We start from the raw sequence: 27,455 nt of genomic DNA on the forward strand, positions 1-27,455 counted from the left end.
CACTCATCAGGAGAGTGTGGCTTGGACACTGATGTCTCTCTCAGCTGCTCAGCAGCGCAGCAACCAGCTTGTCCTTTGAGTGCAGTGCTCTGAATTTCATCTCAGTTGGGTCCAATGATCTCAGTAGTTATTAAGGACCATGCATTGCTCAGCTCAACTGTTTCTAGCACATAAAGGTTTTTTGTTAGATAATGAAGTGTGATGTAGGAAAAACCCCAAAGCCTCCACCTGCTTGCATCAGAATTTCTAAGACAGATCAAGGTTGAATTGACAGAGGACTGACTTGAGATGATGTCTCCTTGCAGCTCAGACAGACTTCTCTTACTATCAGAACAGATGTGCGACAGTGAGTTATGAGGAACGTGACAAATATAAACGTTTTCAGGATGCCTTTGGCTGTCTGCACCATTGTGCGGTCTGATTACTCGCTCAAGGACAGCATCGCAGTGTGACAGTTCAAATGAGGCTGCTTTGGTCAGATGCTTGAACTCATCAGCCGGGAGGGCAGTTCTGCTGTCAGATGGGCTGGTAAGCACTAACCACAGGTCACCTACAGCGGGGAGCAGAGACCGGGGCAGTGGGTCTTTCTAAGGAGGATAAAATCCCACTGAGACATTCTGGATGAGTTCACCCCGATCAGGAAGATAATCTTCTGTCTGAAAGGGCCCTTGAAATCAATACAGACTCTGGACAATGCTTCTTGGGCATTGCTCAGGAACTGCAGGGCTTTCAGCAGGCAATGTCACATAGCCTGGCAAGTAAATCGTTCATTTATGGTTTTTTTATGCCAGCATGATTTCCAAGCCATTAGCCAGAATCCATGACTAACATTTTCACGCACACCATTCCAACCTATGCTGCATATAACATAGTTAACATGAGTCAGCAATCTTCTTGAGGAAGAGCAATATGATTTTCCCAGAAGAGATCCTTTACGAGCAATAAGCTCATGTTTATGGATCAAAAATGCTTTCAACTCAACAGCAATTTCTCTGTTGGCCACCTCTTCAGTGTTGCCTTGAGGACATGTACTAATATTGCATCTTTGACAGTCATTTTCATGACATGACCAGCCTGGAGCAGCAGCCAGGAGGGGATTTCAGTATCATTATTTCATCTGGAGATAGGACCTCACAATCTGGCATCAGAAACTTTTGCCATACTGAGCTGGCACCAAAAATCAACTTTTCTGATTTGCTGACAAGTTTACAATCATACTTATTTAGCATAAAACTCCATGGCTGCATGTGAATGTAGGTGGTAGGAGGTATCAATGTGAATTTTAACTCTAGAACTGGTTTATTGGCTGGATTAATCTCAAAAGCACAACAGTAATTGAAATTATGGGCCTTCATGGTTCCAGAAACAGCATCAAATGCTTCTTTATCATCCTGCACATAATCTTGTTCAGATGGTATCCAAGTTCTTGATATTTCAGTCCAAATTGCTAATGAATCGGAGAATGACTTTAATATTGCAGCAAAGACAACTAAGAATCATCTTTGCATGCACAGCAGTGCGTGTAAAAGTTGGAGGCAGCAACAGTTGCTTTTTTCATTATAGGAAAGTGCAGTAGAATTGACGAAATACTTGATGTTTTGGTTTGTATTTTCACTCAAGGTATTGTGAATGGTCCTTAGTTTTTCTTACTCCAAAGGAAAAAGGCCAGATGCATACCAACAGAATAACCCATGACAACAACAGCAGTTACCCCAGGTTCACATTTATACTTCTTAACTTAGATACCAAACAGTCAAAATCAGCTCAAAACTCCTGGAAGTCATTAATCACATTGTTCTTTGGATTTCTGAATCAGGAATTCACTGAAATGTGGTATGATGTCTCAAGTTTTTCTGAACTGAATTTCAATGACTTTTTTCAGAATTCCCTTTTCAAGGGAAAGTCAGCATTGGTGATTCCTGACTCAGAGTGTTCCTTGTTGAGACATAATAGTGTGTTCATTCACAGTGCCTTCCCCGGTGAGCAGGGCTGACAAAAGAAATTCAAGAAGAACTTTGGAGCCCTGAGACTCATTGCAGGCTGAGGTAAAGTTTCTTGACCTTGCTGTCAGAAAAACATTCAGTTTGTTCCATTCATTCAGAATTGTTTGCAACATCCTTTTGTTAACACATCCCTGGCATATGCATTAACATGATCACCAGCTTTGCAGAATTGCACTCAGCATCTATGAATCTTCGTTCAAAATGTTGATGCTGCCCTCCACTTTCTGACAGAAACGCAGGGGACCGATCTTGTCAGATGGTCCATGAGGTACATGAGTTCCTAAAATTTCAGTGTTTGTGTTGGTAACAGTTGTCTTTTCAGTTACAGTGAAGAGTGTGTTCACTTCACTTGGGGTTGCTGGAAAATGAATTTCCTTGGCATGTAACAATACTGATTCAGCAGCTAAGATCATGAGAAGGTGGTACTGATGCTTTTCACCATGAAATCCACAAAAAAGACAATTTCTTAGCACATTGTTGATGAAATAACAGCAGCTCAGAGCCATTAAGAAGTTCAGTTATATCCTGGCTAGATAAGAGAAATTCTTGTGAAACCAGAATCTCTGGACAATGACAGAAGAACAGATGAAAAAAAGTGCTTTCAGCAGGGTTGTATTTTCACATTTCAGGCAAAGCTCATGTTCACATAGAATGCAAACTGTCATGAGATCAGATGATATGAAGGTGATATGATCCCTTCTGAGGTAGGAGTCCTATGATGTAAGTTGACTTCTGTTAGCTTTTTGGTAAGTTCCGGATGAGCAGCTCAGCCCAGGTCCTGTACTTCCAGTGCTTTTGCTTCGCAAGGAGGTTGTTCTGAGGTTGGTGACCCCTTTACCTCCAGGAACATCTTCGCAGTCTGTGGTGTTCAGCTTCAGAACACAGTACACAAAAGTAAATCTATCATTGTCAGCAGCTGTCGAGGATGTGACAGACTGGTTGGTGTAGAAGCATCAGAGTTGAAAATAGCAGGAAAAGGCATATTAGAATAACAGGTGTTGATGGTACCAAAATTATTGGGTCATCAAGATCCTATATGCACATCTACCCGCAGCTTCTCAGACAACAGGTTGGGACATACAGGACAAGTGTAACGGAGATGTGACAGATCAGCAAAACAGATCGCTGTCAGCTCTTAGCCAGGACAAAGAGGAGCACGCAAACCTAGGACACTTTAACTAACCTACAAAAATCCCAGAAGACATGAGGAGGACTAGACAGCTGGCATCTTCTGGATTATTGCAGGGAATCCTGAAGATACTGATTGAATTCATGCGTCTTCGTGCTTTTATGCTGGATGGACTCCTTGCAAATACTCGTGCTTGTGAGAATTTGTGGACAGGAGTCTAAGTGAAACCAGCTTTGATTTAGTTTTGATTTAAAGACTGTCCTTTCCTAGGAGGTCCCACGTTTACACCATCGTCAGAGCATTATTTCCTACAAGATGAACAGGGGACACATCATCTGACAAATGCTGCACCTGGACAGGAGGTGGGAGGTCAGCATCTGAAATCCTACTGCATTAACAAGGAACGTCCTTGGTGTGACATGCGCAACCCAGCTGAGCTCTGTACACAAACCCACAGCACCTTCTCTGCACATGTCACTGTCAGTTCAATGAACAGGCAAGGAAAAAACATAAACAGGACAAAGACCAGAAAACAAGAGAAAGATTGTGATTTATAAGAATCCAGACCCTCAGACACAGGCCATTCAGGTAAGAGCCTCCAAATGAACCAAGCACTGACTCTTTGGTAGGAGAGACTTTTTTTTAACATAAGCTGAGTTATGCCAGACAAACTCCTGGAACAGAGTTACACAGGCTGGTGGGAAATAAGACAAACAGAAAAGGCGACAGGAGAGAAGATAGGGAAAGAGAAAACCCCTGGAGAGTTTCTTCCCTGTCACCTGGACTGACTGAGGTGTCCTCAAGGGAAGGAGCTCTCTGCTTTGCAGGAATGAGCCTGTAAGAGATTGTAAGTGGAAGTAAGTGATGCCAAGTGACTGCCTCATGAATCTCATGTAGAGAGAAGAGCAGTGGGAGATCACCATCAGCACGGAACAGAAAGCCACTGTCTCCTGAATTAATAACTTGGATCAACGGTTCTGCTTCTGGCAGCCACAGGAAGATACAAAATCCAGATATAGCTTGCATTTTCTGGATGTAATTGTTTCAGATGAAGTTCAAAATCGAAGTGGGCAGGATAGGACGTACTCAGAACTGTGCAAACGCTGCATGTGTGACTTACCTTTCCCCACATTAAATGCATTTTTAAAAGGCACAGAGCAGATATTAAGAGTACACTGTGAAATAAGACATGAGATTTAGACACGGAGTTCCTTTCCAGATAGGAACAGGGTTCAAGAAAAAATATTCGCTTATGTCTTCCATGGGAAACTCACCCAGTCTTTGTGTCTCATTGGAAAAACGTTTCACAGGACAGCAAAACTCATGTCTCATCGAGCTGTTCATCAGTGCAGTAGCTCACTGTGTTTCTACTCCAGTAGAGAAGACTCTGTTTCTTCCTCAGCTAACTTCCCCCTTCCAGCTGTTCACTCAGCACATTAGACTTAGAAACTGTGCAATTAAAAACCCATAGGATGATTTAAGTTGGAAAGCGCTTCTGTAGCTTTAGTCCAAGCCCCTGCTGAAAGAATGTCTGTTAGATCCAGCTGCTCAGGGCCATGTCCAGTGGAGACTAAGAAAGATTCCAAGGACAAAGGTCCCACAGCCTCACTGGACCCCTCTTCCAGTGTTCAACCACGTTTTTGCTTAGAATTTCTGATGTGGCAAATTTTGTCTTATCCTACCACTGCTCAGCTCTAAGAGTCTGCATTGTTATCTGTATCCTTTCATTAGACAGGTGTAGTTAGGAAGACCTTCTCCTTCTCTTGTACAGGGTGAGAAGGTGAAGCTCTCTCTGCTTTACCTTGTACATCATGTGCTCCAGCCCGCTGACACTTTGTCTCCCATGACCTTACAGCCCTTCCAGTTACGACCAGCCTTCTCCAGCATATCAGGTTTGAAGATTTCCTTGCAAGATTATTCTGTTAGCAAAACCACTCTTGTTCCATTTCACCAGGTGGATTCCATTCCTCTCAGCAGTCTTTATACCTCAAAGAGGACCGTGTGGTTAGAGAAACCTGAGCACTCCCTGTGACACCAGCCACACAGCCAGGTGTGCCTTCTTCCTGCTCCTTTCTCTTTCACCAGCAAGATAAAGAACACCAACTGGGCACTCACATCCTCCACCCCCACCTCCCAGGGCCCTTCCATCCCTCTGCATGTGCACAAGGCTGCCTCTAGCAGTATCCCCTCACCTGCCTCCTGGACATGTTAACATGGGCTCTCCCATAGAGACACAGAGCATCTCTTCAGCTTCCTGTTGTTTCTCAAACATGCCACACTTGTGCCTATAGCATCCAGCTTCAGGTACTGTTCTATAGGTGAGCAATAGATAAAACCTGTATACAGCCGATGTACATCAAATGAACACCCAAGCAAACAACCAAACCCCAGATCTCTTTCTGCAGAGTTGCACTCCAGGTTCTTGTCCCCCATCCAGGATTACACTGTCCAGGAGCAGAATTCAGCATTTGTCTTTGTTCAATTTCATATGATTGGTGGTTTCCCAGCACTCAAATCTATCAAGATCTCTCTCTAAGGCCTTTCTACTGTTGAGAGACTCAACTTCTCCTCCTAATTTTAGTATCAAGAGCAAACTTTCTTAGCATGCACTCAACTCCTGCATCCAGGTCAGTGATAAAAACATTCAAGAGAATAGCTGATGTTACCCCATTGACTACAACATTTTGAGCCCGACTCTTCAGCCAGTTATTCACCCAAGGAGGTAGAGGACAGAGCCACACTATAGCCTTGAGCTGCAGCTGCTAGGACAGCACTGCCCTTTTGTGTAGACAACAACAGTGAGTATACTCGAGTGTTAAAATAGGGTAATAACCACCTAAACAGATATGTTGTGTATTACTCTTTCAAGTTTGGGTTGAAACATTTATGAATTAGAACTTCTTAGTTAGGGCTCTTTCCTGTCTCAGTTTATAGGTCAAGTTTACACAAAGTAATCCTTTCCAACTCAAATCATTTCATCATTTCTTTGTCATAGAAACTTCTGTTTGTGAGAAAATGAGGCAAAATCCCTTCTTAATCCTGCTGTATCACAGAACAACACTCTCTCTGTCTCTCACTTGTATTTCTTTTTGGAAGAGTGTGCTAGTTGCCCCGATACCAAATTGACTAATAGGAGTGAGATAAACAGCTGTTTGCTGTTGATAGATGCAATATTACACATAAAATCACTATGAGAAATTAAAAGGCTTATTTATTACTAGCTCTGTAGTATTGTTTAAAAATTCAAGAGGTCAGATACAGCATTAACAACTAATAACATATATTAATTAGTTGCAATTACAGAAATACAAGTTCCCAGACAAAATGTGAACTAGGATCATCCTGGTCTCTAAGAGGACACTCAAATAGTTGATAAAAGTGAGGCTGCGTATCTGGTTTGATAAGCTCAACTCAGGCATTATCATATGTATGTTCTTTCAGTGAGGAGAGAATGTATTAATATACGTGAAGCCTGTAGCAGTCTCTATGGTTACAGCTAACATTTTCTAATATAAGCCATTGTCTTCAGATGCTTAACTTTCCATGTTTCAACTGCTTAGGCTGAAATTTTCTATCGCTGCTCATTGTTTCCAGGTGAATTCTCTAGCAATCAGGTTAGCAAATGTACTGAAGAATTCTAGCAGATTCTCACGCTGAAATTGTGCTTGGAAATCTGGCAGGGACTCAATATTATCATTAGTTACCATCCTCTTAAATTTAACCCATGGCTCGGTGACTTTAAAAGACTCAGCACATCCTGCGAGAGGGTTTGTGCTTAAATTTCCAGATGTAACATCTACAGTGGATGGATCAGTCTCAGCCAGCTGCTTCCAAATGCTGCCAGAAACATTTATCTGTGCTGAACCCCAAAGTCCTGCAGAATGTGGGGGTCAAACAGGACACACCAACATTGCCCTTCACCTGAGGGATTGTGCCTGGGGGCTGAGAAAACAGAAGGCAGCCCAAATTTTGGATCTGCAGCTCTTCAACTGAGTATGTTATAAATAACTGGCTCCACACCACAGGTATTCTGGCAGTTTTTGTACCTAGTGCCAGCATCAGAGATCCAAACACACCAAGTCAGAACAGTCATTCCGTAGGATACCAGTTTCTGTAAAAGAGAGTTCCTAATAACTTCCTGACACTATGCTGTGACAAGCATTGTAAAACCTGGACTGAAAACATTTTCTTTGAACAGCTCTGTGAAAAAGTGGTGGTACTCAAGCCTGTTCATCTCCCACTAGCCCATATACTGTAAGTTAACATGTGCCATCACCACATGTGTGCCCAATTCTGCTCATCTAAACCATGACCTAGGGATGGAAAACAGATTCTGTGCTCTATGGTGTGGGTCACAGAAGCCAAGAAGTTATAGATGTACTCGAAGAGGTTCTTTAGCCAAGCTGAGATCTTGGGAAACAGCTTGTTCTTTCTGCAATGTCTTTGAGACCCTGCCATTCTTCACAACTTTATTAATGATGTTTTCTGTTTTTCAGAGTTTGGGTGGTGGTTTGCTAAATTTAAACTTTCTTAATACCCAATTAATCCTAGATGTTCCTGATATCCTAATTAATTTTTACCCACTTTACCTCTCGAAAGTATTTAACAAGTGACCAGTTGTTACTCTTGTGCGTTGCAGGTGTCCTGTGGTTGTCAGTAGTATCCGAGGTGTTATACATCATGCTGTTAGTCGTCGGATTCAGCCTTATGTGCCTCGAGCTCTTTCATTCAAGCAGTGTGATAGATGGGCTCAAGTTAAATGCCTTTGCTGCTGTCTTCACTGTGCTTTCAGGTATGAACCTTCCCTTTCCCTTTTGCCCAGGGAGCCACAACAGAAATAAATTCTAAAACTCTGACAGAATAAGAACTGGAGGCTACAAGACTCTTTTACCCCCCTTTAACTCTTGCATTTTTCACTACAATTTTTTATTCCTTGGGAACAAGGACCACATGATAAATTTGCCTCTTGACAGGGAGAAGTGAAAATACATAGTCCTGATTTCACATGGGCAATGCAGTAATCAGCCTCCCCCCAGCCCACACAGCCATTACCACAGCCATAGCCCGAGCCTCCATTATCAACATCATCAATTATCTGGTAGAGAATGAAAAACACATAGTGTTGAAAATTATTTTTTCTGTGTTAATCCTAAAAGTAAGTGAAGGCTTCAAACCCATGAAAGAAGCCTATCTTGCTCATTAGCAAAACTGAGAATGAAAAGGGTTCTAGTAACCTCACTCAGGAACAACCACAGGAGTAATGTGGGGACATTCACGTATCTCAGAACAATGGTTTCAGACTATTTTCATGCTTGGTCTGTACTTGGAGCTCTTCAGTTAATAAAGTCGAGAAATTCAGTTCTCTAAAATAAGTTATCAAATCAAACTATGTAATTAGGGGTCCCTTCAGTTCTGTGCTGGCTGACAACTCCACTTCCCAGGACTTGCACAACCAGCAACCACTGGCTTTTGTGAGCACTCCTGCATGGACCTCTCTGGCAGAAAGAACTCCTGCATTTTATTCTGCTGTATTTGAAGCTGAAAGAGACTCTAACATGCAATGAACATTTGTGTGAAGGAGTTTCTTTCTTCAGGGATTGCTTCAAGTTGTGAAACAGAGTGTTATAAAACTTAGAAATTGAGATGAAAGGAGAAAAAAAAATGCTAAAGCATACTTTTCAGCTTTGGATGTAATTTGGATTTTTTTTTAAAAGTCAGCTCAATTTTCAAAATTAAACTACGGTGGAATTCTTCAGCATTCAAACAATTATTTCCATGCTGTTTCTCATCACCATTAACTGCAGTTTTAAGTTTTGTAAGAATTACGAAGTTTGCTTTCCTACACATCTTTCTATTTTTATTTCCTTCCCTCTTTATAAGTACATTATCATGATGCTCCAAATAGAAACTTTAAAATTTTACAGAAAAAGGATAGCGAAATACAAAGAAGAAAACCAAACCAAAACCACACCAAAACACTGTTAGCTTGTTGTTTGTTCAGTGACAGAAATCTCAGAGGACAGAAGAAAAGCATATTTATTGAATCCTAGCATATTTATAATGACACAGCTCTATAGAAATCAAATAACAAAGAGGGCTGTGCCTTGAAGCAACACCTCTCTCATTAAATTCATGCCAGAGTTCCCTCCTAAAAGTGCAATGGGATCTTCATATTCTCATAGCTCAACATCAAAAGGTCAGGAAAAATTATCTTAAAAGTGTGGCCACTTACTGCTGTTTTGTAACCTCTTAAGAGTCATCTTAAAAATCTCACAACACTGACATTTTGGTATTCTTCTTAACCTTATATGAATTAAACAACTTACATATGTATCTCATGTAATATTGATAATAGAGCATTTGAATCAATGTGATATGGTCCATAAATAATATTTTTAGTAAAGGTATCTGAAAATGCTTTAAAATATATAATCTTTTCCAAATTTAGTTCCTTGAGCTCTCCTAGAAGCAGCTCTGGTCCTGCAAGGCTAATGATCTCCAGCCAAGTACACATGGTCAGTGTTTCTGCGCTCACACCCACTCCAGTCAGTCCAGCTCACCATATCACCAGGATTTTCCACCCGCAAGCATCTCTTGCCCTGGGCCCCAGGTGGGTGGGCATCCAGGCATTTTGTTCTATATGTCCAGCCTTAGGCAGCCAGTTGGAGGAAAAGATGATCTTGTAAATACAGTATTTGTTGCTTCATGCTACAGCCAGGTAATTTTATCCAACATGTGACCATTAAAAGTACAACATAAAATATCACAGGATATCCCAATGGAGCACTTGGCAAAGTGTATCTAAAATAGACCAAACCAATGGGTGGCATCAGGAACAAATCAAAAGTGCATGAAGCATCACAATGAAAGTAAGACTCGTATTGTTTTGCTGTAGCTTATATGTGGCATAAAGCCACCGACAACACAGCAAGGGACATGTCTGCCCCCAACCCTCCTCGCCTTTAGGCAGAAAATGCAATAAGTGCCACAATTTCACTGTGGTCCTTGTGTTACAGCAGGACTTGCTGATAACCTCCTACTCACCTGTATCAGTGGGCTGTCATCCTCTCCTCTCACACACAGAAAGGTCTGAACATTGCTGAAACCTCATTAAGGTTGTGCACGACAGAACAAAGCAGAACAGCCTTGCTGAAGCTGGTCCTGGCCCCATCAAGCCTCCTGATGGCTCTGAGTGACTGTGACATGTCTCGGGGCAGCCTGTAATATTTTATTAAGGTTGAAAAATTACTGACAGTAGGTATAGGAACAGCAAACTCCAAACTTTAAGATCAACGCCATATCTGTCAGCTGGAGAAAAATCCCCTGATTTAAAAAGTGCAGCAAGATCCTAGTGGATTCTGGAAAGTAAATATAGCCAGAAACAAGCAAGGTGTGCACCAGTTTGTTGTGCTCCCATTAGGCCTCCCACCCTGTCAAAATATCATTTCTTCCGATGTGAATTGCTCTTTCCACCTCCTAACTTTGCAGTGTGTCACACCAACATGAAGCAGCTGAGCAAATCACCACAGCTTCTCGTAATAAAATATCTTCTTTCAGCCTCTGCAGTTGTTTGTATCAAATATGACATTTGTCTTGCTGAAGGTCCTGCTTAACATACCCACAACACAAACACGACATTCCTCATCTTCCCTCCCCCAGAATTGCCCTGAATCATCCACATGTCTGGTGAGACTAATAAAGTGCATTAGACTCTGAAAATAAGCAGGAAAGAAGAGCCAAAATCTGGGTCTGGAGAGGGAAAATCAGGATCTTCCACATGGAGGAAGGGCAACTGTGGAAAAAAGTAGATGGTCAGAGATTACAGTAAATGGTGACTTTGGTTAAGGAGGCAAGTGTAATATATGGGACCTCACTGTACCGCACTGTGGCAGCACATCAGTATTTCAAAGTGCCTTGAACTGTCATTGCAGCACAAGGGATTTTTGACACCTGTCAGTCCAAGGTGTATTTGGAAAATGATGATCCTGCCCCAGAGTTCATCTAACTGCCTGAACCCCTGCTTTGGGTGAGCTCAGCTGGGAGCATCGTTCTGCACGGCCTAGGTACTAAAGCAGACACATCCCAAATTATTGTAGCTAGAAAATTCAAGCATCAGAGCTGCTACTGGCCACCACTTCTCGAAAAGTTTGGGTTTCAATTTTCCTCAGAGAGATATCTAAATGTAAAAATACAGGCTGGCCAGCTAAGTAGAATAGCAAACTCAGTGATCTAACTGCAACCCTGTTCTTTAGCATCACAGTGAGTCAAGCGTCTAATACATTGTCTAATCTTCACCCAGTTGTAGTTATCTCAGCAAAATATAATACGGCCACAAAAGAAAACATCGTCAACATGGTACCTTCAAAAGTATTCCTATCGTGTCCTCACTTTCAACTGTTTTATAAGAGTCCAAATTTATAAGTCTTAGCAACTGTTCAGATAAAATACTGCTCTTTGGCATTAACACATTCAATCTTGCATTGCCTACAGAAGCCTCTCTCCTTATTTTCTTACCTGAGGCCTGTCTGTGATGGGCTAAGATAACTTGTGGGTGGTACACCCCTGTTTTGCAGCAGCAAGGTTGGTGGTGATGCTAATTGTGCAACATTTTCTTCAACAATTTTCTTTCTTTAACTCTTCTCTTAATTGAGAATTCAGCATGATGTGAAGTAATGAGCTCTCAGTGACATCTTTCCTCTACCCATGCAGCTCCCTCCTCCACAGTAGAATAGGAGGCATAAAAGTACAACAAAGACTTTTTTTGAGCTTTCAAAGCACTTCCAGCAGTAGCTGTCTCAAAAATTATAAGAAATATTAGCACAAAAAAATCCTATTATAATCCCTGCTTCTCAGGTCTCTTGGGGATGGTGGCACACATGATGTATACTCAAGTTTTCCAAGTGACAGTCAGCCTTGGGCCAGAGGACTGGCGACCACATTCATGGGACTATGGATGGTCCTTCTGGTAAGTGTCACCGCCAGTTAATATCTGTTCATTTTTGAGTTGTTCCATCAATCTGTTGGGAGATTGTACGTATCATCTCAAATTTGCAGGAACATGCATGTGAATGTCCAGCTGCCAAAGAGCTGGGAGCAAAACCCCGCCACAGCCATGGAATTGTTGAGGTGTTAGAGTGTTAGAGGATGGTGACTATGCAGCAGCAGCTGTGCCTGTCAGCAGGTATAGAGCATTTGTAAATAAACAGCAGCCACAATTACCAACACAGATTGAGCACTCTCATTAAAGTTCAATTTAGGTACGTAATTGCCATGGCATTTCAGAGACTGTTAGGTTTTTTTTCTTTTTTCCTTGGTTTTTAATTAATGTCCCAGTTGAACCTGACAGTGTGACTTTCAACACAAAGGCAGAGGAGGGCAGAGTGCTCCTGGCACCATGATACTTCCCTGTGGATCATGGGGAGAAGGCTTGGGAAAACAGGCAAAACATTCTGGAGAATTTTTTTTTTTTTTTTTTTTTTTTTTGTTTTTTGTTACCGTTCCCATTTATCTTCTATAAATCACATAAAAATAGTTTGGCCAAGATATGTCAACTGTGTTATGTTGCTTGCAAGTTTATGAGAAGCTTAACAAGAATAGCAGGCTGTGGAGAATAGAAATACCTGCAAACAACATTCACATTCCCCTAGAGGCATCAGCCTCTTTGGATGGCTAGGGAAAATTTTCATTTCTAAATATAGCATATTATTTTAATTCCATCTCAAAGCAGAGCCATCAACCATTGCTAAGACCGATAAATAAATACAAATACTTATGCACAGTACTGTGGAGCATTACTAGTTTTTCCTTCTCCCCTCACTATGCTGTGTTTCATGGGAGGAGTTATTAACATTTTAGTAACACTTTACAAAACATAAATTGCATTATTTTTAAAATACAGCTTATTTTGTGTAACAATAATAAATATTTATTGAATATGACTATGAACTTGTAAATATAGTACATTAGTATTTTTAGAATATGGATATAAATATTTATAACAATTCTGTAATAATAATTGTATATTTAAATAATGCATATAGTATATTAATTTGTCTTCAGTAATCCACTTTATAATTACTGCAATACTCAAAATTCAGAATGTCGCTAAATGTGTAGCATCATAAAGCACTCATTAGATTATTCTCCTTCATCTTGTGCAAGACAACAAACCCAATGTCTCAGACCCAGCATCAGAGGCTCGTGGGTCCCACAGGGCCCATCCTGGTCCCCCTCCCCGCTGCCCATGCTCCGAGGTGATGCTCAGAGCCCGTGTGCCCCCACTGCAGTGGGTCCCAGTGCTGGCTGCTGTCCTGGCCACAGCGCTGGCCCAGGCAGATGTTGCATCCCCTGCCTGCAGCGCTCCCCAGGCAGCCAGAGCCTGGGCACAGCCAGCTTTGGTTTAAAAATCAGGACTGACCCTGGGTTAAGCCTGGCTGTGGAGGATGCTGGAGATTCCCACAAGCAGGCAAATATATGGGGGCAACCTCATGTCTTCCTATATTCCTGAAGTGGGACCTCATCTTCTCTCCATACCCTAGTTAAAGCTGAGCTCCGCTTGAGCGACTGCTGTCACAAAGCAGCTTCTCCAGTTCGGTAACCTGTCCCTCCCTAATACCTTCCACTTGTCTATGCAGGATGCTGGGCAAGGTACAAATGTCAGCTCAGTCCCAGCTCCCCTGGGACAGCTGTGAACAGCAGCAGCAGCATTTTCACAGCAGCCTGAGAAAAGCAGGGGGGGTTCCTCATGCTGTGCCACTGAGTGGCAGCAGACCAGGCAAAGGAAGGTCTGAAAGTCAAATGCAGCAAAAGCAAGGCTTCTTCCTTCCAGCTAACATTGAACCACCACTGCTGTACGGACTAGAGAGCTACAATCTCCCCGACATCTCCTAGACTTGATCACCTTCTTTAAGAAGTGTTAAAAACAAATGCTCACCCAGACTGGTGGAGTTTGGAAACTCAGCACATGTAGAAATTGCTTTCTGCTCCATCTGGGTTCAGATGATGGCCTGAAGCATGAGCTTTAAATACCCCTGAACCAGTAGTGTAAACATCAGCATTATTTACAACTCTCTGTAAAAAGTACCACTGCAGCATCCTACTAGACAACAGAGCACAGAGAATTGTAACACTGCTGAGGAATGGGACCAGGGAACAGTCTCCTCATGGCCAAGAGCCAAAGCGCATGAGCGGAGATCTAGACTGGCATTCGTTTCCCAAGTGCCAATGGGAAAAGTATTTTTACTGTGACTCTATTTCCCCTCTATTGAAAGGGAATGATAAAAATACCTCTCCTCAAAATGAGGAAGGGCTGCTTGTGATCTTACCCCATTTCCAAGCCATTGGCAAAGCCTGGAGGTTGGTCTGTTCTCTGGCACAAGCCAGGGGTGGGCCAAGGGATTCTCCAGGAAGGAGCTTTCCGTGGCTCTGAGGATTGGTGGATGTTCACGCTCAGCCCCCCCTAGAAAGAAAACAAATACAAAAACCTAAGCTGTTTGAGCCACAGAGGAACTTGAGAGCACAGCCATGAGCTCAGCCTGCCAAAGGCACGATAGGTACAGTCCCACAACATCTGGGGCACAGCTGGCACAGAGGGGCATTGCTGTTACAGAGGTCTTTACCTAAGGTAGGATGTAGCTCTTACAGGTAGGAGAACCACCCTTTACCCTTAAAAACAAATAACATTTAACCAAAGTCCATAAAAACTAAAATGTGTCAGTCATAATTGTCTCACTATTATGATTTACCAAATGCCAGACCTGAGGTCATATTGAGAGTCTTCATTCTGTATTTCCTTCTCTGAACCTTTCAGCATTTCTGAGTTAATGATTAGAAATCATCAGAAACTTTCAAGAGAGTTTTTTGTCCATATATCATTCCCCAGGCACCAACCAGGCACAGTGAAGCATGTGGTTTCAGCTGGCTTCTTCTTTGATATTGTTTAGGAGCCCAGCTGGCAATGTTTGGAGCTGTTGGAGCTTTTCCACATACTCCGTGTAGGAGGAAGACGCTTGCCAGGCTTCCCTGTGCCTGGACACTCACACACAGCACGAGTTTCCTTCCCACTTCTCCACCCGACTGTGGGAAACATAAGGGAACGTCATCACCCCGGGGCTCACTACAGTTCCTTTGCATTTGATTGCATTTGCCAAATAGGTTCAAAAATGACTGGGAAAGGGCTGCCTCCACACACTTCATTGCCATGGGAGTCCCTAAAGGACTTGTTATGCACTGAATTTTGAAATCATTGAAATGAGCCATTTCCGTTTACTTGAACCATTTTTTCCTCAGATTTTTCAGTTCATGAATATGTGTTCTTTTTCAAGTTTGTTCAATTTGAAATGATAAACTGTTTCCTTGTCTGCGGATCTTTTGCAGAATGGGAAAAGCTTTCACGCTGAGGGCTCTGTTGATAATGTGTGTTTATAAGATAATGCCACTTTGGCTATATTCTTTCCATTCTCCGTAATTTATATCAATGTTCAATTTGGATTTAGAAAAGGTGAAAGCAAGGAGCAGGTAAAATGTGTAGCTGACACAGATGATTAAGTTAATCCAAGTTAGTTAGGAAGCCACTGTGAACTGCATGTAGCTGGAGCTGATAGGCTGAATGTAAAGGCAAGGGGAGCCTGAACACAGACAAGCTCTGCAGACAAAAGGAGGAATTCACTGCTTTTTTGTAGCCCCATTTCATGCCCAAAAAGCATCTAAACTACTTGGGGCCATGAGTTTCCCCCAACCACATCTGCACAGTGAGGTAAAGGCTGGAGGGGAGATGTGTGGGGAGGGCAGAAGGCACCTGTGGGAAGCCCAGTGCACAAGCAGGAGCAGAGCAGCTCCCAGCTGAACCCCCCTTGCCAGCAGACCCAGGACAACACTTGCTGCTGTTCCCACCTGGCATTTGGCAGCCACATTTTTTCTTGCACTTTCTCCCACTGTCTCTCCTTGCTCCTGGTCGATACTTTCAGGTGTCCTGCCACTGACTGACCAATATTGGCTGTCACTGCCCTCAGATTGGATCTCTCCACAAAATGCAAGTGCCATCTTCTATTCTGGTCAGGCTTTCAGAGACCAGATATAAGCCAGGAATGCTAGAAATGTCCATGAACCAGGAACGAAGGAAATACAATAGTCTCATGAAGGCATAAAAAAATCTCTGCAGTAGTGTTGTGCAGAGCCAGTCTCCCGTGGATGCTCGAGGACTTCCACTGGTCCAAAAGACATGCTCTGTGGGGCATTACTCCTTCCAGGAGTTCAATACTGTTCTATAGATGTTAGCACTTGTCTGCAAGGCTCTGAAACGTTTCAAAGGGAAACAAAGAGGCATCCAAGTGTTTCATCAGAGTGCATCAGAGGGTTCACGCTAGCACTCTGCCACACGGTTCTCCATGGGATGAAAGCTGTGCCCAGCCCCTGGCCCACCCTCCTGCCTGGGTGCCTGAGCTCGTGCCACAGGTCACTTGAGGTAAGATGAGGAGAATGGGTTTGTCACCGCTGACTTACCTGCCTAGTCGCATCCTGTGTATGTGTGTCTCTTGGCGTCAGAAATATAACATGAGCTGCTGTCTTAACCCAGCTCTGTCTGCTGGTTTCTCTCTCCACAGTCTGGCATGGGGCTCTTTCACCTGCTGCATGGCGGCCTCCGTTACTACCTTGAACTCTTACACTAAGACTGTCATTGAGTTCAGACACAAGCGCAAAATCTTTGAGCAGGGCTTTCGAGAAGAGCAGAACTTCCTAGACCAGGAAGCCATCAAGTACTTCAGAGAAAGGTCAGTGCAGTCAGTCACTCCATCAGTGGAGGTTTTCATGGACTCTGCTAGTCTCAGAAAATCCAGGCTCTCACCCGTTTGAGCACATGTGGGTGAAGTCTCTGAGATACTTGGAGAAGATGTGTGGTAAAGACAAACAGAAAAGATCCTCCTTGATTTGTTTTGTCTTAAATTTTGTGATGACCCAGTGCCTGCCTTTTCTTATATACCCATTAAAACACAAGACTGGCAAGTCCTTACAGTATGCATCTGATTCATAAGAATTCATAAGAATCTGTGCTGCCAATGCAAGCTGATTTTCCCTCTCTGGAAAGGTAAAATTGTGGGGATATAACAAATGTTACAGCCATCCTTTCTCAGCCCATGTAATAGGCATCTCCCAATAATCCTAACAGCTACTGAGACATTTTCCAGCCACCACTCGGCCACTTGGGACTTGCCATCTTCCATAGTCACATGCCTACAACCCATCCTAGACTCCTCCATGCAATGCATTCTCCTGAGCTCCTCCACACAAATATACACCATGCTGCACGTCAGAAACATCCACACAGTGCCACCCACACTGCTACCAGGGTCTCAGATGGACTCTAAGTCCTGTCTGAGCCCTGAAGGCCAAAGATGCTCCTTCGCTCTGGCTGTCATCGCACGCTGCCCACCCACCACACTGCTGACCCCAGGTACTCAGCCCACGTGGCAGCACTGGGAGACTTGCTGCGCTCATTCTTCTGACAGAAGGTTAAGGCTTTGCTTAAAATTGTAGAATGTGAAGAACACACAAATATTGACCTCATACAGCAGGGGGCTGTGATGCCCTCCATAGGGGCACCTTCGTGGGATGAGGAGCTGCTAAGTAGAAAGAATCCTCACTGAAAGGAAGCAATGTCAAGATATTTTGGGAACAGAAAACATAAGGAGGATTCATTCTTGTCCTTCTGACCAATGTGGCAATTTCTCAGTGGTGGAAGAGGGTGGTTGGGAAGCTCTGAGGAGACAGAAGATTTGAAAGGATCAGGTATTTCAGAACTAGAGAACTTCATGCTTATTACTTTGCTTTGGCTACCCAACGTTAATTAATAGTCTTTGTTGTTACAGTTGCTCCCCTGACAACTTCTAAGTTTTCACTCTACCTTTCAGACAGTCTGGAAGGATGAGAGAAATTATTCAAATGACCATGACTTTCCTAACTTTGCATTTAGACATGACAGGGAATTTTTTAAAATCTCATGTGTGAGAAAAAAGCCCCAGCCAGAGTGAAGGGGAAGTGGTCAGCATGTGCCTGGGGGAAATGAACAGCCAGTGAGGGAAAGCAGTCAGCTGAATTATTAAAGTGAGAATTGCAGATGAGAGACTGACAGAGTTGTAAGCAAAAGAATATGTTGAGTTACACTGGGAAATGCTAAGAAAACTTGACAAAGCACCACTACTGCCCTATCTGGAACAGTAAATAGCAAAAAACTTTAATGTCCTAGAGGACAGTAATGCTCTTTATATCACATGGGTATTGCGTGGTTTGATTTTGATTCCTTATTACACAGCATCACCTCCTCCCCAATTTTACATACATGTAAACAAATACCACATAGCACTTTACAATCAAATTCATGTTGGAAAATCTGTAAGACTTTCACCCCAACACATTAGATAAACAGGTGAATGGCCCCAAAGAATGACAACAAGCCAAACGCAGCATCAGGTCTTTTCCAGGTCTCTTGGGAGGAAGGCTTGATCTTATCTATGCAACTTACAGGGTATTTAAAACACATATGCCCAAGAAAGCAGCAAGTCCCACCTTGACCAGTACAAACCAATGTGGTTTTGAACTCTTCTTTTATATATATCATTCCAAACACGCTCTGTACAAGGCAGAACGCATACAGAACAGCCTGTTCCTTGTAAATGTTCTATATACTGGTCAGAGCCACCCTGACCAGTATAAAGAGACAATACTTTTTTCTCTACTGCTTGCTTTATGACGAGCTTGTATATTTTGTTCTGTCCTTCCAGCTTCCTTTTGCTCATTTTGGGTTTGTGTGAACAATTCGCTTGCTGGTCACAACCTCCAAGCCCCTCCACACACACTTGGCAAGCACAGTCCAAGCACGTGGTGTTCCCAGACTTCATGATTATGACTCCTTTTTTATATCACTTTATTTTAATTGTTGTATCTGAATACATAAGAAGCCTAGAGACGGTGTTACCATGGGATCATTCCAGACATTTAAAGCTGTGCAGCATTACATCCTTTTTGTTGTTGTGTGCATTTTTTTTTAATTAAGTTAGCATATTCATGGACAGCTTCATTACTGTGACCTGGGAATACTCGGAGACTGCAGGGCGTCCAGGGGTCATCAATTAACAACAGAGTGTTGCTAGATGCTTTGGGTGCCGGCAGTCCCAGTAAGCACACATCTTCCTCTAGCTCCAATCTTCCTTTGCACAAACAGAAAATAAATTAAATTCTCTTTCCTTCCTGTGCATATATCCAGGGATATTTCACATTCCCTCCTACTTCTACACCTCCATGTTCCTTTTCATATCTCATAAATAAAACCCTCCAGCCTTTCTTCCTTCCAGTTACTTTATGCATACCACTGTCCTCTTCTTTGCTTGTTCCTCTACCTCAGTAGACACTCAGCACCCACTGTACGCATGCATCTACCTCTGTGTTGAATGGACCTGGTGCAATAGGCAGCTTTCTAAGAGCAACATATTTCTAGTGAAATTTAAAGCTTTGTTATGATTCTCCACAGCTGCAGTTTATCTTCTGGGAGTCAGAGAAGAAAAGCATTAGCCCCATTTTGTCTGATAAAACTTTTGGTAGAATATATTTCTACAGGCCCCCATTCCCAGAGAATAAATTTGCTTTATGAAAAATACTGGCAGTAAAATACCACCAATCTCGCAAGTACTTTGTCAAACATAATATCACTGTATTTCATTTAACTTTAATCACATATAACTGCATTTAACACCAGAAGATTTACTAGAGGTGTATTAGATGAAAGAGCTGAAATGTTCCCTTGAGACCTCCCAATCCATTCATCATGTTCACCACCCGGTGCGAGAGGGTCATGCAGAGGATGAGCCGCATCAACGCCTGGCTTGTTGTCCTGTCCCCCTCCATCCCCTTGAGCTCACCCCATCCCATTCCCAGCAGCTCAGCCTCGCATGATCCACATCTGCTGCTTGTTCACTTCAGTCTCCACACCCTAAGAACTGCCTCAGCTGTGAAGAACATAGGACAGACCCTTAAAATCACATGAGTGTATGTGTAGACCCCAAATGCTGGTCCACAGCCTGGCTTGGCTGTCCCTTGAGCAGCATGTGTACTTATCCAGCCCTAAGTCCACACGTAAGCACAACCAAGTTGCAGAGACGGCTTACACGCAGACAGACAAATTCTCTAACTGCCTGCAAGAGCAGAGACACAGACTTCGGCTCTCAGCAGCTACGCATCTTACTGGTTCTGTCACTGCGAAAACATGTAAACAGCTGCTGAAAAATCGAAGATTCATGATTTTATATTCAGCAATCATTTCCCCCCCAGGCCTGGGATACTTTGAAGATTCCAGACAAAATAAACTCTGTAGCTCACAGCATAAAATCAAAACACATTATAGCCCTTAAGATTTGAAAGATGTGATACCGCTCAGAGTAGCTCTAAGCTGAACAAGTAAATGATACAGACTTGGAGGTATTATTCATGAAGTAAGTGTTCTCTAAAATTATCAGTAGAATGATCTGCAATATGTCTGCTTTCAGTCTTTGTCTTATTATTGTTTGTTCTCCCTTTTTCTCTGGTTTTCCTTTTAACCTAATATTTGTCTGTAACTTTTGCTCCCTTTTTTCAGTCTTTTACTTTATTAGGTGTCAGTTCATAACAGACGTTTCTCTTTGCTCTCAGTTTCTCTTTCTGCTCTGTTTCATGTGATTACTCTAGCCCCACATGATCATGAGCATGGTCCATTTCCTACCTTCACCCCAGGTAGCAGAGAAGGGATCCCCCCACATGCCTTTCTGCTTCCTTTGCCCTGAGGATCCTTCCAGATTAGTCAAGGGGATGGGGATTCTTTATCGTCTGAAGTTTGATGTGCTCCATCTGACAGTCAACTGAAGGAATGTCAATGTACCAGGATCTTCTCCTCTTTCACGACCTGGCTGTTTGGTTTCTGCAATGCCATGCAGCACACAGACCATGGTTCCAGGACTACTGTCCCTTTGCCACTGCCTGCTGGCACAAAGCTGCTCTGCAGAGGGGTCATGCCATGACATCCCATATGTTCCTCCACACCCTGCACAAACGTACCTATAAGCCCATGAGAAAATAAGGCCCACAAGCAGGGGACCGGCGCAACTCTTCTAGTGCAGCACTAACTTCAGTGCATCCACTGTCAAATCTTCAGCTTTTTTTGTGTAACATCGAACAAATGTGCAACCGCCTAGTTTGGGGATTCTAAAAAGGCAGTGAGAGGAAGGCAAGATGGAAATCAGTAGTAGATACAGCAGTTTTAGCAGCTTTTCCCATATGGCTGTATTATAATTAGGACACATTCACAAGAACTGTGCTCATTTAGACCAACTGGCTACAGCAACACTGTCATCACATCCATTCAGGCAAGGGACGGTGCAGCTAGGTTATTCACATTGAATGTCTTTCCCAGGTTTGTCCCCAGTTTCTTGCCTTCCCTTTTTCTGTATCAAAACAATCCCCTTTCAGCCACTCCCTGCCACTTTTCCTTGCTCCCAGAATTCTGGTGGGCTTTGTTTTCAGATGAGGAATGAAAGCCTTTCTTTCTTCAGTATGCTGGGGGTCAGGCAGAAGCTGTTAGTGGGGCAGGTGCAGACCCTGGAGCAACAGTCACAGCTGCAGGAACAAGGAGGGTTGTAGCTATGGGGAGGAAGATCTGGAGAAAGGGGGTGTAGAGGCTTGAGATGAGACTATGCGGGAGTTGAAGCTTAGAGTCAAGGATAGGGGGCTTGAAAGGGTGGAAATCAAATTCAGGTGAGCTCTTCATGGAGAGCTAGTCACTGCCTTGAGCAAAGAATAAAAAGTTATTGAAGTGGTATGAGAAAACTTGAATTAGCTACTGCCCTCTTTTAGTGTTGAAATCAGCAGAAAGAGCAGCAGTTTTGGAAATGCATCCGTGACTGGCCAGGCTATGTGAGCCCGGGGCATTGAGCCCCATTGGAACTGAGGCCACTGCAGGCAGGGGGTATGGAGGTCACCCCATCCTGGCACCAGCAGGAGAGGGGGCTGTAGAGCCCAGTATAGCCCTGTCTTCAGTTTGTTATCCAGCCTTTTGCTCCCTGTGAAGCAAATCTCACTTATTTGGCACTGTTTGTACACACCAGCATACAAGCTTAGCAAGTAAATCTGGAAGATTCAGCCTTACACAGTTCACTCATCCATAGCACAGTATTTCCCAACTTGCAGCTGTCCATCAACACTCATTGTGGTACTGCAGCTGATTTAACAACATTTTTCTTGCTGACTGAGCCCTCACTCCGATCTGCAAAACCAGCCCAACATCAGGCAGATGCTGCTGGTGAAATTCTAGAATGAACTGAGTTCAAATTGCCATTGATACCAGTGCAGATGAAATGTCTCTGCAGGGATAGAAAATGTAGCTTTGAAGTGCTAGGAGCAGTTTGAAACAGACGGCAGAACCAAAGCTGTTGCAGAGATAATAAATCAGGACTATTCCCAGCACTATGAGAATCCTAACTTTTCAAATAATCATTTGCATATGCTATTTTTTCATTTTTTTGTACATTTCTCTATTGTATCTTAATCACAACTTTCTTTCTTTAACTTCACTGTACCCATATAAGATGTTGTGCAGATCATATCAATGCTTTCCAAAGACATGCCAACCTTTTGCTCTGATTTCCTCCTTGGTCACCTAGATATCCAAACAGGTTTTGAACTGTTGACCTACAATACCTCCCATTTACAGAGTCAGTATCTTTTCATATAGACATCAATAAGAATTTCCAGTCTGACTATTCACCTTTCATTAGCACACAAGGATGAGTGTAATGTTCTGCCCTGGATTTATTCTGTACTTTATTCTGCAACACAGGAAGGTTTATCTGCAGAGCTGTTCCTTCTGGAAAGTTACACGGACTGGCACATAAAAGGTTCAGCACTAGCAACATACCCACTTCCAACACACTGTACAAAGCTGTTAGTCCCCGATGCTTAGATTCATCCTGAAGAGTGAAAGAGTGAGAGAGACACAGCCCTGAGCCCCTCATTTCTGTTCCCTATGGCCTCTTTACATGAGCTTTCCCCCACGAGGGGCAGAGCCAGTGGAACCGAGTCCTTCCCGAGACCATTACGATCTCCATAATGGGCCTGGCTGGCTATAGATGGAGGAGCCCAGGTATGTTGTACTCTTGTTGATTTTGACCCTTCCATTTGGGAGCAGCTTTTGTTTCTGTTAAAGGTGCTACTTCTATATTCTCTTTTCCAGGACTGAGGAGGAGAGGGCTGAGGCTGGGGACCTGAGGTTACAGTGCCTCCATAGCTGCTCCCCAAATAGTAAGTGACCATGGCTCGAATATGTCCGATACACAATGGCTTGTACCGTCCCCACACTGCGTCCTTGGGGTTAAGAATAAGGTTTGGAGTAGGAAGCTGTGGAAGCAGAGGTTTGTAACGTTCCCAGACAGCGTTGCCCAAAGGGTAATCAACTAGCGTATGAACAGTACAAAATTCTCCAGGATTCAATTTAGAATGTGCACATATCCTATAATTTTATGTTATCTCAAGAAGCTGTGACTTCATAGTAGTTTAAAAATATGCTCTAATTTACACCTGTATAACTTTCATTATCACTACCTTTTTTCATCTATATTTATCATGAATTCATGATGATGCATGCTATTGAATATAAAAATGATTGAAAGCAGCTTTGGTAGACAATAACATTAGTATAATTAATGTAGTTTCTTGTACTTACTCAAAAAATTCCTATGCTTTTATTAAGCATTTGCAAAAATTCTTACTTTAAGCTATGGGAATCAGTGGTTCAATGTATGGAGCAATATTGGAGCATGGCTCCTGCCCTGCTCTCAATAATATACTTTTCCTTTACTCTCCAGGAAAGATGTGTGCAGTTTCATGCATTTAGTTCCTTGCAAAGAAAGCAAGTGATTCTTCATTCAGCAGGAGGGAGACTTGGGAAAATGACTTGCTGACTCTGCGCTATTAAAATTTGGAAACCTCACAGCATTTTGCTGCCTCTGTCTTGCTGAGATGCACATCTCAGCCACATATTCATGGAAGCTTGGTGTCCGTAACCCTAATAACTGAGGGTCTTGATCCTTCATCAGACCTGCTGGACCAGCTCTCCAGTCCCATGTCACTGCAGGTGGTCTCCCCACAGGCATGATTGCACTAGCACTGCTCTCCAGCTTGGTTTGTCATCAGCTCACTTGGTAACTCCTGCTCCTTGAAAATGTCATGTCAGTTATGGACCTTTCCACAGGCAGATCCACATCTTTCATTTTCACATGCCTGAAAATGCCTGTTAGTACAAAATTGATCTGGGTCATATTTCCCAAGAAAATTCCCTGCCTGCCAAGATACTGGCTGGCGCTCAAACATGCTTATTTCATTATGAAAACTGTCCAAAGGTCTTTGTTTCAAAGAACAAATAACAATTCCTGACATTAGGCATTCCAAGGAATAGAAACAAGGCTCTATTGGTCCTATGCCCAGCCCTGCCCCAGTACTTTAATTTAAAGGACACATAGCTTACCTCCATAGGTGTGCTGACAGCGCTGTAAAAGCAAACTGCAAACAAGAAGTCCGGTATTGGGTTAAAGAGCAGTGGCCATTCTTCAATATTACATCAGTTTCATCTTCACATCAGTTATCTACTGTAATGCAATCAGATCAATATTAATAAAGTAACATGAGTGAAGTTCTGCTCTCAGTTCACAGTTTACTTATTAATCCAACTTAAGCTTCAGAATCTTCATTATGCATGCTTATTAGAGAGGAAAAAACAACAGCTACTGCTGCTCAGGATGGCACAAAGCCTCACAACCTTCAGATGAATGTCTCCTTCCTGGAACACTCCCCATCAAACCATAACAACCCTGTACCTGATCAGAGGATTCTCCTTAATGTTGTTTCTAGCTTCATACACCCCCATTCTCTTTGTCACGCCACGCATGCAATGGGCTTGTGGCCAGCAGAGAACTGTTAATGGCAAGAGAACAACAGGAGAAGAGCTTTGCTAAAGTCAGAGCAACCACAGAGGTTACACTGGCCCTTTGGCCATCCAGGGGCCTGCTCGTATGATAGAAGAGGGCAGAACACCTAAAACAGACCAAGTCCTCCCCATTGCTTGGTCAGCTCACCACCTGCATTGCACTGGCAGAGTAAACGCCAGCAGGTCATTTTGAGCTCTTCACACAGAGGTGGTCCTCTACCAGTAGGACACAAGGACATATCACTAGAAGTTATTCCTGCTGCTCACTTCAACTGGCATTTCATTCTCTGGAGGACTTGTCAGCTGCTCTCAGTAAGAAATGTTCTGAGGCTTTTCTAATTTGAATCAAACAACATATGAGGAATATTCACCCATCCTCAGACATCATGCTTTTTTCTGTCCTTCCACAGAGACAACAGGGTATCTGGTCCTTGTTGAGAGGCAAGGATTTTTTGGGACTGCTGTTGTAGAGTGAAACAGTAAAAACTTTAAATAAAATAACAAGGCTGAGCAATCACAGAACACAAACACCAGCTGGCCAGGTGTTTTTACAAAAGAGAATATTAAAGGTTGGCAGCAGCCCAGGAGCACTGTGAGAGTGTAGGTAGCACAAAGGGCCTTATACCAGGCCAGGACCAGAGCAGGATCACAGATTTCTCTGTTGCTGAGACTAAGCTATCTGTTTTAGGATGTGGCCTTAAATTATAAATTTCATCAGAAGCTTGATTCCAGAGGTGTCTTGATCAGGGTAATTCAATATTCAGTCTCAATAATTCTATATTTAACCATTTATTATCCATCACTAAATGATAATTTTCCTTTAACGGGGTTTAAACTTGCCTGAGCTGGGCTAAGAACAGCATCAGGGAGGTCTAGCCATAAACTGGCATCCTCTGCTCTCACCGAGCTGCCTTCCTGTGCAAACATAATGTGCTGGCCCCTATACATAAAATATCCCCAGCCATGTTTTGTTCATATCAAACTTAGTGTTTCCATTGCAAAGCCTTAAACAGTCTCAATAGTCTATTTGCTGCCATTTGTGACCTTGGAGGTCTGAGCTTTTTCTTTCACATGTGCAGGGCTGGGACATTTCAATCCACCAGTCGTGCACAGTCGCTCCACAAATATAATACAAGGAGAAGTTTCACATCAGGATTTTTTGTTGTTTTTGCACAGTTATTTATTAGGAAAAAATACTCACTGTTACTGGGCTCCCAACAGAAATTGTACCTGATTTCAGACATCTGTATGTCCATGCCATGTCCTCTGCTCCAGTCTTCTCCCACCACTAGGCACAAATATGATGAGTCTGCTGCATAGGCCAATGTCCCTGGGACTCACAGGGCAGATGGGAGGGGTACAGATGCTAAATGTAGAACAAGAGGTAAGAGAAAGGTGCGAGAAATGTCACAAAGGACAAGAAGGGACAGGTATGGTGGCAAAGCCAAAGTGGAAACTGGTAGCTCAGAAGAGCCAAGATCTGAGCAGGAAACCGCTAAAAAGCTTTGGTTGTCATTTGAGGCAAATAAACCCAGGCTCCAGGATACCAACTTTTCTCATAGAAAACTGAAAGACTATTCAAAATTCAGCATTAAAAAAGAAAAAAAAAGTCTAAGTTTTGGCAATGTGGGCATTTTAGGGGTGTCACTTGACAAAGAAGGAGTCTTGAAAAAAGACTTTTCTTATCACCACCCCGTAGGCATTTCACCTGGGTCCATCCCACAGCTCTTCTACCATCTTCCCACCCCTGACTGTCTACAGTAAGATTTATGCAACCAGCCCTTCAGTGCTTTGCTGCAAAGCACATTGTCATTTTTTTCTGTTCAAACAAAATCATCAGAAGAACTCTAGACTTAAAATATGGTGGAAATTATTCATTAAAAAAATAAAATATATCCACTGTTTTTTTCTTGGTTGCAAGTGCCACTGAAGGAAAGTGGTGCTGGATTTGCAGGCAACTTTCAAATGTCTCCAAATTCAGTGCTACAAAAATTCTGCTGCACAAGCTCAGCTGGAAAGGGCAAGGCACAGACGGCAGACAAGGTCACTCTGACAACGGGGAACATGCTTGATATGCTGAGCAGCACGGGGCTGGAAGAAGCAGACAACAAGGGCTTGACGCATTTGAAGTGTCGCTCAAAGTTGAGTCAAGGTTTCTCCTTGTGGAGGTACCTGACAGCTGCAATCACCTTCCTATTTCATGTCAGCACTGATTTCAACTCCAGGTCTTGCAATTCTTCTGTAATTTATTCAGTTCACAGTGATTCACTACATAAAAACTGGTGGAAAAAAAAATCCCTTCTGATAAAGCACCATGGTTACAGAT

At 43.0% G+C, this 27,455-nt stretch overlaps 1 protein-coding gene across 1 annotated transcript in view; it reads left to right on the forward strand.

Moving 5' to 3' along the window:
- The window catches only part of GSG1L (GSG1 like), a gene marked incomplete at both ends in the record, with an annotated part of 42,286 nt that extends 25,303 nt beyond the window's left edge, over window positions 1–16,983 (forward strand). The window contains 3 exons of the mRNA XM_082064696.1: window positions 7,772–7,924; window positions 11,986–12,097; window positions 16,734–16,983. Of these exons, the coding sequence (XP_081920822.1) occupies window positions 7,772–7,924; window positions 11,986–12,097; window positions 16,734–16,983 (515 nt within the window). The remainder of the gene's footprint in view (window positions 1–7,771; window positions 7,925–11,985; window positions 12,098–16,733) is intronic.
- Between the last annotated feature and the right edge of the window lie 10,472 nt (window positions 16,984–27,455).

Source organism: Streptopelia decaocto, assembly GCF_964273445.1.
Source record: "Streptopelia decaocto genome assembly, chromosome: 13".
Taxonomy (NCBI): domain Eukaryota; kingdom Metazoa; phylum Chordata; class Aves; order Columbiformes; family Columbidae; genus Streptopelia; species Streptopelia decaocto.